Below are 12,457 nucleotides of genomic sequence, written 5' to 3' on the forward strand. Positions count from 1 at the left end.
ATGGCAGGTTAACAAGGGGGATGTATTTTGTCTTTTTTGGAAATAAGGGGGGTGTCACCCCCCCCCACACACACACTAAAATTGGCTTCTATAAATATTTATGCACAATATTAACATGTTGTAAGTGTAATATGTGTTAACATATTACAATATTGGTTTGCTATAAAAGATAACCAAAAAGAAAAACGATATACCTTTTTTCGGGTTTGAGACAGTCATGAACATTATAAAAATACATTTTATGTCCTGGAAGAGTTCAGTAGAACACAACTGTACAGTATGTATAGTAATAGCTGCAGTATAGAAAGCTCTGCAAGTGCATTGTCTTATTTTAGAGAGTTGTGGGAAACAGTTCATGTTGTCATAAATTACATTCGTATCCTGTCTGATCCACTTAAATTCAGATGACAGTCTCCGAGAGCATTTGGACTCGAGTTTTTTTAAGCGAAAAAGCCGTGACAGAAGACACACACACACAGGAGGATGAGGGCGTTGGCATTGACGATGTTCCTCCATAGAGGCACCTCTGTGGTGTCTGTGAGCTTCTTCTGCAGCTCCTCCTTCTCTTCTGCACTCAGCTGCGGGCCTTTTTTCTGCTCCAGGCCGCAGAAGCACATCATTGCCTTCTTGAAAAAGCCTGGCTCCTCCTCGTGTTCTGTGATGGAAGACACAAAGGCGATGAAGAAAATCTGTTTGTGAGTATATACACTTGTGAATGCATCTATTTATGTTTATACTGTATGTGTGTTGATTACCGTCTAGGCTCATGCTGTCAGAATCTTCGTTATCAACCCAATCATCCTGTTCAAGGTCCACTCTCTCCTCTGTAGATTTCCTCAGGCTCCAACACAGTCGATACAACTAGACAAACATCACAACACATGGGTTAGAGCTGATTATTTCTGAATGTTGTGATCGCTGTGTCTTCAGTCTGCAGTGTGAGCAGTCATCTCATAGCGGCCACGTACGTGCTTGTCGGCGATCGGTTTGGTCATAAGAGAGACGCCCAGGATGATGATACAGGAGACAACAAACAGGATGATGGAGAAGTAGAGGTAGTGGACTCCACATATGATGGTGGGACAGTCACTGGGCTGAACACAGCTGCCTGTCCCATAAGCAAACTCAGCAATCATCCTGGACAGGCCGATACCCAGGCCAATCATGAGGCCCCAAAAAGCACCCTGAGGAAAGAAAAAGTAGAGAAAATTGCCAGTTTAAATGATAACATTTGATTTGGTGAGACAAAGAGTCTAGAGTCATGCTAGGAGCTGTGTGAGGCTGTATGTTGGTAGAGCTTTGGGCTACTGACACGAAAGTTAGGGTATCACCAAATGATAATCCATCGAATAGTTCTTGAAATATTTCACTCAAAATCACAAAGGTCAACCTGCTGATGGCGCTAGATAAAAAGTCACCAAAGTCAGTAGGCCTTTACCTCTGGGGACTGTGAATATCTGAAAATTTTATAGCAATCCATCCAATAGTTGTTGAGATATTTCAATCTGGATCAAAGTGGCAGACCAACCAACCCACCCAACATTGTCATCCCTGGACCCATGCCGCTTGCATGGATAAAAAGGAGATGCATCTATTCTTGAAAAGTATGATAAGAAGGTTGCATTTAATGCTCTGCGCTTGAGGATGCGTGCCTAAATAAATCCAAACAGCATGTAAGAGATTCTGTAGGGCAGTACTAGCAGCAGCAGCATGAATGGCAGTGAGTTTGTGAGGTATTTAAAACCTCCTCACTGACTCATCCGATTGTGAATGGTGATTGTATGAATATGCTGCCAACTGACACTGCTCAGCTGATGGCATGCATGACCGCAGTGTTTTGCCTAAGCTAATGTGGCGATCACGAGAGTAGGAATCATATCAGCAGGAGGGTTCACAGCACATCAGGTCACATAACACATGTCCATGTTATTCAACTGCTTTATGGTTGGAAGACACCTGGTTACACAAGAAGTCAGAGGAAGCAGTAAAAAAAGCAGTAAAAAGACAGATGTTACCAAAGACCCTTGGGCAGTAATTTCTTAAGATGTTTATTTATAATGGACTGCATTTGACCACAGAAAGAGTTCTCCTCTGCATTTTTATCCATGCTAGCGGCATGGGCCTTGGGATGGCAATGTCGGTCGGTCTGTCAGGCGGCCCAGACTCAAATATTTAACTATTTCGATGACTGGCCATGAAATGTAGTGCAGATAATCATGGTGCCCAGAACATGGATCTCTTGACTTTTCATTTAGCACCACCATGAGCCTCACATTTGTGATTTTTAAGTGAAACTGAATTATCATGAGATTTATGTCCACGGTCATGATCAGATCCTCAGACTTTTCAGCTAGTGCCATCATCAAGTCAAAACCTCAGTTTGTCCAGTTTGGTTCCCATCAGCCTCAGCTGTAATGTATGTTTTGTACTAATCGGCAGACTTTAGCATGTAAATATGCTAAACTAAGATAGTTAACAAACATTCTACCTGCTTAACATCAGCATATTAGCATTGTCATTGTGAGCATGTTAGCATGCTGACATTACCATGTAGCATCTCACAGAGCCATGATCATGGCTGGAGAACTTTGAAACTCTCTGAGGCTTGTCTGTAGTGAACATGGAATAGGTTGTACTTAAAACTGGAAAATGTACATGTAGAAATAATTGAAGAAGAAACTCACTGTCTCATTGACACGTTTGCAGAAGATGGCCAGCATGAAGACAGCTGCAATAGGTGGTGTAAGGTAGCTGGTGATGGACTGGATGTAGTCAAAGAGCTGACCACTCTGGGCTGACTGGACCACAGGGATCCACGCTATGCTCACCCCAATCAGGCCCAAGATAAACACTCTGTGCACAGTGAAACACAAACACGTGGCGAAAGTGAGGCACATGCGAATTCTCGTAATCAGAAGTCATATCAAACCGAACCCGAAATGTGTTTTACCTGCCAGCAATCATGAGTTCTTTCTCAGTGGCTGAGCGGCGAATCTTAGTGTAGATGTCCATTGTGAAGAGCGTACTGGCGCTGTTAAAGATGGAGGTAAGTGAGCTCATCAGAGAGGCCAGCATCACTGACAACATAAGACCTCGCAGACCTGAAACAGATACAGTAACAGATTACTATGGTGGTAGAAACAAGGTCTTATAGGTCATAGGTCTTCTGTGAAGGTATGTGTAGCATCGGTCTTCTATAGACAAAAGTCTTTAGCCACCCACCATCAGGCATGAGCTCCACCACCAGTTTTGGATAAGCAACGTTGGTGCAGCCCACACTGGTCCCACACAGTTTTTCACATTCAGCGGGTTCCACACATGCCACCGTATCTACAATAAAATGAGTAAGATCAGGATGTTGATGTGAAATCGCTGAGCTTCCTTCAGTCTACACCAGTCACATTAGAAACATCAGAAACCATAAAACACTCACCAGCATAGAGGATCCTGCTGATCATCCCGGGGAAAACCATGAGGAACATGGGCAGCAGCTTCAGGTAGCCACATAAGATACAGCCTGCCTTAACGTGAGATAAATTCTTGGCTGAGAGGCAGCGCTGGACAATCACCTACAGAAAAACAGCATGTCACAGATGGAAAAAGATCAGCAGTGCCGTGATTCAGTTAATGGTCTCTGTCAGGCCATTTCAGAGTCATTATAGCATTAGGCAGAAGAAGCCAATTGGATATGCTTGCTGTTATTCTCTCCTGTTAACCGAACAAGGATAACTTACGCTGACCATAATGTGTTTATGTGTGTGCTGGATGTCAACATTTGAATTAGCATCTCCTTCCTCACTGAGATCCATCTTTAGTCTGCCTGTTAATCTTATCTCAGTCTCCGGGAGTGCATTAAGGTCTAACTAAAAGCATGTCTGTCCTCTTAAAACAGGCCCCCTCAGACCGCTTGAGTGAGTCTGGCAGAAACAGCAATTAAAGGCGCATAAATGTGTGTACAAATGTGTGGCAATCAATTCTGTGTGTGTGTCTGTGTGCTGATGACCATGAATTGTTGCTAGACTTTTCTAATAGCTGCCATTGAGTCACCACGAGTATCCCAGTGGTGCTGCCCATTTGCTTGACTGACCTGATCGGTGCACCAGTACCAGGTGGCCTGAATGGTGAGTCCAAACACGAGGCCAGGCCACGGCAGGTCTCCTGTAATTGCATCCCTAAAAATATGGAAGGAGTCCGCTCGAGGCTCGTAGCAGTTTGCACTGATGTTATCTGTCATAGAAGGGATGGCCTCCATATATTTCTGCTGGAAGCTTTCATAGCCTCCCACCTCATTGAAAGCTGAGGACAAGTGTACAAGTTAACTTTTAGTATTTTTTACTCTGTAGTAATTGGATGTCACAAACAGGATTAGCCTTTCATTAACTTCTAGTAAAAAAGCAAAAGACTATGAGGATAAAAAAGGAAAATACCATATTACCAAAGCCCATAAGGATGAATGATCCAACAACCATGATGATGGTCTGTAAGGTGTCTGTGTAGATCACTGCAGCCAGTCCACCTGAGATACAATATATGATGTTATCCATCAATAACACTTTTCATTCAAACCAACAAATTTGTATCACCACTAATGTACATAACTGGACTCACTGGAGAAAATAAAATCAAATTATCTGTGTACAAGAGCCAGTTCATTACACCAAATTAGATGTTCGGTGTTCAGCTTTGTTATGTAAATGCTCCTTCACTGCTCATCCTGCAGATCTAAAGTTCAGGTTCACATTATTACAAAACAGCAACAGAAGGCCACTTCATGCTTATCGCAGTTAATGGCTATTTAACCACAATAACACACCACAGATAAACTAGTCAGGACGAGTGTGTGCGTGTGTGCGTCTACAAGAAGACTTTACCTCCTGTCATAGTGCCATTCACACTGTAAATTAGATAAGACGTCTAACTTTAGAGTGACCTGCGAGTTTAATGGACACCGACCTGTGACAGTATACAGCGCAGTGATCAGAAGTAGTATAATAACAGCAAGGTAGATATTCAGTCCAAGAGCCTGGTTGATAAAAATGGCGCCAGAGAACATGTCTGCCTGAGTGGAGAGGAGAAAACACATCATTTCAATTAATAATGTACAACACTGGCACAGCGTTGAAGTATCACTGAGGGTTAAGATCATTGTGACTTACTGAGATCTTGGTGAAGACGTACAGGAAGAGGGACAGCACAGAGAGATAGATGCGAATACGCTGTCCTCCAAACCTCTTCTTCAGGTACTCAGGCATGGTGACCACCTAAAAGCAGTCATAATAAATAAGATTTTCATTTATTTTTCTCTTCTAATGTTGCTGTTTTTATGACCTCCCCGTCCTATTTTTGCTGCAGGAGTAAATCATGCATTGCATCAAATGCCCTCATTCTGCCGTTCAAGATATATGCATATTAATAACTCAATCATTAAAACGTAAATTAACATATACCATAAGTTTACAGTGGCTATGTGGATAGTTGAAATTATATGTATGTGTAAAGGGTGACCTGTGTGTTCTGCTTACCCCAGCTTTGATGTAGATGGGTACAAAGAGCCATCCCAGAATGACGACCACAATAAGAGCCTGAAACACACAAAAATATGAGGATGAGATAAAAAAAATGATGCAACCAGTTGCTGAAAATGTTCCTATACAGATAAAACTTCTGTTGCCGGTCAGTGTCATCCCCTCCGTAATCTGCAGATTTATCAACTCACCTGACAGAGATAATATCTGTGTCACAGGTTAAAAACACATTTGTGTAAGAACTGATAAATGTGTAGTTAGCATGTCAGACATAAATACTCACATTCCATTCAAATCCACCGATGGCTATCCCTGTGGCTGCAGCGGTCCCGGCGATTCCTACAAAGTGGCCACTGCCGATGTTGCTGGCAAAGAGTGATGCTCCAATCTGTGGAGAGCATGGTTATATTCAGAAATAATACGCATGCATCATTTCCAAAAACTTTTTGGGAATGCATTTGTCACTAAGAAATGCATTTATCTGATATCAAAGAAGAGGAATTTGATTGCCCTGAAGATTCCAGCTGTCTAAACTTTTTTATGGTATCACATGTGTGCGTCACGTAATGGATATATAACAGATTATTTACAAGCTTAATTACTCTTATAAAACCTGATGTTAGACCAAGTGCTTCTATTATGACACACTGCATCACATTTTATAATACCAATTAGGACAAAACATTTAAACAATTGTTATCAGTCAGCATTTGTCTCTGCCTATCATACAGCCGCTCATTGGTCTAAGACTGGGGGAGTGAGACAGAGTTTAATTTCAATAAGCATGACAGAGAATTTTTGTCTTCTTCCGTGCTGTAAGATACCCACCGGCCACCACACCATACTCCTCCCTGCAAGGAAGAAGCCACCGACAGTGGATCGGTTGGTGCGAACCATAGCCTGTAACAGGAGAAGGGCACGTTTTAAAACATCTATTTCAACAGTCACTGCATATTTGTTAATGAATGTGTTTCATTTTCTATACAGCTGCTATAAGAGTTTTGGAACGGCAGAAAACAACAAAATCACGTCACACAACTCGACAACTGCTCATACGTGAATCTGATTTAACTAAACAAGTACATTCAGAACTGTACATATTGTGATCTGGGATAACACTTCATGAACCAGTAGCGTAGAAGGATGCTGTGATTGCACAATAAGTCCACTCCAAAGAGCTGCTATGAAGGTAATAAAAGACTTAGACTTACATTTCATTATTATATTGTCTGTTTTGGCTCAATGTAGACAGAATAAACAAATTACAACTCTCACAGCTATAAAACTGGAGAGGAGTTAACGATTCACAGGGAAGAAGGATTTAAAGAGTGAGCCTGAACAACTCACCCATATTCCCACAGCCAGGACGACCACGAAGTAAACCACAATGACGGCGATATCTGCTGCGTTGTCCAGGGCCACATTGTCTGTGCCGCTGTCTGTGCTCCTTACGTAGGAGAATTTAAAATAATCTCGAGACATTTTGCTGAGATGGAGACCAGAGAGCAGAGGTGTTGCTGGAGTCGCTCCTCTTCGAATGAAGCACCTGCACTGACACTTATGTAGCTTTCATGGAGGCGTGTATGTGTCTGTGGGGGTGGGGAGTTGTGTGTATGTCCATAAAGGCCGATAACATAAATCATTGCATTTTAGGGTGAAGACTTGGGTTAAGATTAGAGTAAGGCTTAGCAAGTAAAGGTTTTGGTTACGGTTTGGTCAGCCAATTAGTTTAAGTCTACATGTAATGTCCCTAAAAGTGACAGAAACACGACTGTGTGTGTGTGTGTGTTTGTGCATGTGTGTGTGTTTGTGTGTGTGTGTGTGTGTGTGTGTGTGTGTGTGTGTGTGTGTGTGTGTGTGTGTGAAAGCAAGAGAGGCTGGGAGGAGGACAGCGCCTTTATCTAATACATTGCAAGATATTTTGCTTGGTTGAAAGTGTATCTGCATACACAAGCAGACCTGCAGTGTATATAGTTTATACAGTGCAGTATATATTGATACAGGGCATGACTGAGGATGTGAGCCTGACTGTGTTAAAATGTGTAAGCATTTAGCAAATAACGTCGTTAATGATCAACCTACAAGGAAATACCACAAGTAAAGAATCAGGTGTTCTTTTAAAACAAGAAACAGTCCAGCTCTGCTCAGTTCAGTTCAAGTCAGACACACACGGTAAGAGACAACTAAATGAGTTAACTCTAATTTAGAAAAGAGAAAAGCTAATCATAGTTTAAATACTGTTTCTATAACCCAACTGATAAGCTGCCTCTCGACATATATAAGACTAGGTTACTTAAGCCATAAAACATATGTTACATAGCCCCTGTTTGCCCAATCACACTGGCTCTCAAGCAGTAAATCAGGACTATCTGTTAATACAGCCGCTGATATCACATCTCACCGAAATTATGAGTGTCGGAGGACATTTTTGGCTGTTTGTGGTCAGTCAATAGCAGAGTAATCTAGACAAATGACTGAGTGTGAATAGTGTCATTAATCCCACAAATTCTTTGAATGAAAGCAGATCCTTCACTTTTAAACAACAAGGAAATATTTTTATCTTTACTGTAAGTCTACGACAAGAAAAGGCACCGCACCCACCATAAACACTACATGTTCCTCCTCAGAACTTTATTGGTGTGTTAATTATTAGTCTAAAGGCCAATGTTTGAAGGAGGGCACAGGGACTGAAAATTAGATTGTAACTAAATTCCACCATTACTTTGTAAATATATGAGTAGCCACTAGGTGTCCCTACAGGATGGTGAAACTAATCTGGGATGCAGGTGATTTATATGAGTGAGTTACAGATATTTAAGGGTAGTATTACCCGATAACATTCACCTTATTTTCATTCTTTTCAATGGTGGAAGTAACTGAGTATATTTACTCAAGTACTACACTGTGCAATTTCGAAGATACTTTACTCGAGTATTTCCATTTTATTCTACAACATTGTGGGGGTGAATATTGTTCTTCATATTCTACTACATTTATCTGATAATTTTAGTTACTTTGTAGATTCAGAATAATAATACAAAATATAATTAATAGATAAATTCTGATGCTATTGCAGTCAAGACAAAACTTTATTTTTCAGCAGAAGGCCTATAAAGTTCAAATTCCAATAAGCCCATTACAGTTAAGAGCTGTACACATTAATGCATCAGTCCTTAGAATCCAATAATAATCATATACTACTAATTGTCTGTGTAATGAGTTCTTTTACTTTAAACTCTATACTAGAAGTTTTTTTTTTTTGTATATAAGTCCAATTTTGACTGCATGACTTTTACTTGAAACTGAGTTTGACTACATGGAGGTAGTGCCACCTCTCCCACCACACACCACACAATAGTGTCAAAGCCTCTCAGTGGTTCAGCCTCACAGCTGTTTTCACTTCTGCTGCCTGATTAGACCAACTGTGCTTGATTGACAGCTGCCTCACGTTTTTGCCAGCTGTGCTCCACCTGTTCGGGTGGGATCATTTACACCATAATCGCTATTATTACCTTACATAATTTGGTGACATTGCATATTTTGCAGCACAGCTCCACCCAACCTCAGCTTGACTAGAGGTCAAATTAGCCAGAAGAGCTGAAAACAGCTGTGTGTGTTCTCACAGGGCTTTTATAATATCTTTTTGCATGCAAAATACCAGTTCCTTATAAAGTATGCACTGTGTGTGTGGCTGGCCAGATGTACCTGTAGGATGTCCTGGTTGCCTGGTTGTGGACTGAAGGGCAGGGGGCATCAGGTGCGCTGCATCACATCACATTCTAATGCTAATGCTAATGTTTCCAATATTTCAGTTTATTCCAGTTTAACAAAATCAACAATAAGAAGGACAATTAAAAACTTTATGGAGGTTGCATTTGTTGTGTAGCAATATTGTAATAATATATTTGGGTAACATCTTCTGAGTGAGACCAAATAAGACACACATTACCTATAACACACTCTGTGCTTACAGGTTCATCACCCAGAAAACACCAATTCAGGTGTTTACCCAACTATAGGTCTGCATACATAAGCTGAGCAATAATGGCCTTATAGTAATTGCTTCTTCAAAATGTGAAATACTCTAATTATAACCTACTGTAATTAAAAGTGTAATTAAGTCATTAGGACCTGTAATTATATGGCCTTATGCATTCATTACCCCCTCCCCCCAAAAACACACCATCTAATTTCCACTCAGAGCACTGGTGCATTTATTGAAGGCTGTTGGATGGAAATGCATTATGCATAACTGCAGATCAGCGTACAGGATGTGTCCAAACCTGACTTAATTTGTCTTACTCCTGGCAGATCTAACAGTAACCTCACTGTTCCAGACACAGACTCCAATTCACACCAGAATTCATACACCAGCCTTCCTACAACATCTGCGTCATCTTTCACCTCGTATGTCCTAGTTTTTCGACCCAGTGAATCGCTGCTCGCAGCCTTATCTATCATAATAATGCTGACATCCATGTCCAAGGTTGTAGTGCTTTGTCACGCCTGAGGATGCGGTGAGGAGAGGACAACATAGGAGAAGAAGCAGAGAAGTCTCTTTTTGTTAATGCACTGGTGTCAAGGTATAAACTATGTATGTAATAAACACAAGAAGAATAAAGTTTATGATTGGAGTTGAAACGAACACATTATAGGCTGTGTTTAACATTTAAAAGTTTGACATGGTGAATTTGTATGTAAGAGTAGAATTGTGTGCGGTAGAATTAAAGTCATTATGAGCTGCTTACACGTATATTATTCTCAGATCAGAGGGGGAGGCATGAAATTAAGTTACGGAGGGTTAACATGGAGCCACAGCATAAACATGTTATTTGTGTCGCGTTAATGTTCCTCATCAAAAAGGCTGAAAAAAAGACAAAAGAGCACCAAACCGTTACAGTAACCACCCTGTCTTCTACTGAATGTAACAGCCTGGATGGTGTGGAGAGGAAGAGATGCGTGAGGGAGTGAGATGGGGGTGTTATCAGACTGGTACTGTTACAAATGGCTGCTTGAAATCTCTAAATGGGGACAATCAATATTCACTTGAATGAGAATCAATCACTGGAATGAGGCCAGCGCTCAGTGGGGATTAAGGCTCGGCCACAGTCCCGATTTTAAACCCAAGAGGAGACTCTCGGCCTTCTCACGTCACCAGATTGGTCCAGATTCTCACGTGTGTTTGATTTTGGGTGGTCAGGTTTACTTCTATGGGGTTTAAAACACACAGCAGAACCGATCACGTCCCAATACACCAAGACCATAAACAAACACTGACTAGTGCATGACAGTACGTGCATGAAATTGATCACTTCCACTCCCCATACATTGTAGCATCCATAGTGTGTGAATATACTGTAGCTGTCTCTGGCAACTGGAGCAGTGATTGAGTGCCCTGTGGTCAAAACAGGCACAGTTGTGCCTTGTGTACTTTTTCCTGCGTCTACATGTCTGAATCAGAAAACTCTGGCAGAGGAGCCCGTCGACTCAAACAGGGAAGCAAATACAATTGTTGTGTTTCAGCTGGACAAAAAGTTCAGTAAATGAGAAGCCTCCATTCAGAAATGCTTTTGGAAGCTCACTGGGCAGAGGTTTCCCTGTGAGACGGCAGCACTTCGTCTCGGCATAAAACACATTATGCATATTATACTAACACATTTCAATCAATAATTGGCATACAATTACAGCAAACCAAATATACCCATCGACTCTAGTTTGAGTGCATTTCACCGATGGAAGGAAACATCCAGTGCTGTTAGATCAGCTGTGGTTAAATGCAAAATGCATAAATCTTCTCAAACTTGTATTTGTGTGTGTGTGTGTGTGTGCGTAAAGCATCTTTTGTAATTCTCTGCAGTAATGTTATTGTTTTGTGTGTTCTCATTCAGTGAAGACATTCAAGTACACTCATGGTTGGGGTGTACTGATCTGAATGCTTTTTTAGTGTATGAGCAACAACTGCTCCTATAAAACTGATCCATGATGTTAATTATTATTATTAGTTATTATTATATTATAGATGATATCAAATATGTTATCTAATGCCTAGTTTATGATTGTGCAGTCATAAACTAAGCATCAGATAAAGTATTTAATATCTGGATGAATCCAAAGGTATCGGCATCTCTGTCTACTGCCAACTGAAGTCTTTTAAAACAAATATCTTACACATAAAGAAACTACAAATAAATCCTGTAGTTCACGCGCTGAATTAAGAAGCAGATAGACTGACTAAATGATTGCCCCTATCTACTGTGCAGTGAATAAACAGTAAAGAAGGATGTGGCAGAGGGCATTTGTAGGCCAGCATAATTCATGTGTATTAGTTCAAGAGTTGTAATCACGACAGCATCTCTGGGCACGGTTCCATGTTCAGTCACAGAGGGGCATTGTAGCCACCAGTCATGACAAAGACTGAGGGGTTTTCACCCAGGGAGCTGTCATACAGGGTCGCGGACACGTGCGACTGGAGCGCTTCAGGGTGATCAGCTGCAGCTGGCACAAAGGTTCCGGGGCAGTCATTGTAGGTGAGGCTCCTGTGTACGACAACCACAGTGCCCCCTCCCTCTGATCACACTGGGGTTCACGTGAGCAGAGCTGTAGGAGCCGGGACTTGGTGTCCTTCCTCAGCCCCCAGCGGCGTGTGCCGAGCCTCGGCTTCTTCATCAGCTCACAGCCGCTCGCCCTCAGCAGTGAGGTGAGCAGAACAGGGAGGAAATAATCCTTTTGATCAGTGGTTCTTGGGGGCTTTTTCACAGCAGTCATTTGAATTTTTCAAACACAAACATAGTTAACGGCTGCACTGAAAATTGCTGAAACTGAACAGGTAGCAAGACTGATTCAGTTTTGAAAGAAAAAAGACCAACTAACTTCAGTCTAAATATGTCTCGCTTTGGGTTCATTGTCAATATAACACAAGAGTCTTGAGTCTT

At 41.5% G+C, this 12,457-nt stretch overlaps 1 protein-coding gene across 2 annotated transcripts; it reads right to left on the bottom strand.

Moving 5' to 3' along the window:
* Positions 1-440: 440 nt before the first annotated feature.
* slc5a1 (solute carrier family 5 member 1) lies at positions 441-6,959 on the bottom strand. 2 transcript variants are annotated; one of them, XM_041959697.1, is made up of 15 exons: positions 6,873-6,959; positions 6,354-6,425; positions 5,809-5,913; positions 5,523-5,582; positions 5,157-5,261; positions 4,954-5,059; positions 4,436-4,516; positions 4,088-4,296; positions 3,434-3,569; positions 3,223-3,330; positions 2,951-3,101; positions 2,685-2,853; positions 969-1,184; positions 738-861; positions 441-655 (listed from the first exon to the last, which is right to left on the bottom strand). In XM_041959697.1, exons 2-15 carry the CDS (start codon positions 6,420-6,422, stop codon positions 441-443), a joined length of 1,854 nt encoding a protein of 617 aa, XP_041815631.1. In that variant the 5' UTR covers positions 6,423-6,425; positions 6,873-6,959. The 2 variants fall into 2 exon arrangements, with proteins under 2 accessions (XP_041815631.1, XP_041815630.1); XM_041959696.1 differs by lacking the exons at positions 5,523-5,582; positions 5,809-5,913; positions 6,354-6,425; positions 6,873-6,959 and having other exon boundaries at positions 756-861.
* Positions 6,960-12,457: the final 5,498 nt, after the last annotated feature.

The sequence above is a fragment of the Chelmon rostratus genome, chromosome 19 (assembly GCF_017976325.1).
Source record: "Chelmon rostratus isolate fCheRos1 chromosome 19, fCheRos1.pri, whole genome shotgun sequence".
Taxonomy (NCBI): Eukaryota; Metazoa; Chordata; class Actinopteri; order Chaetodontiformes; family Chaetodontidae; genus Chelmon; species Chelmon rostratus.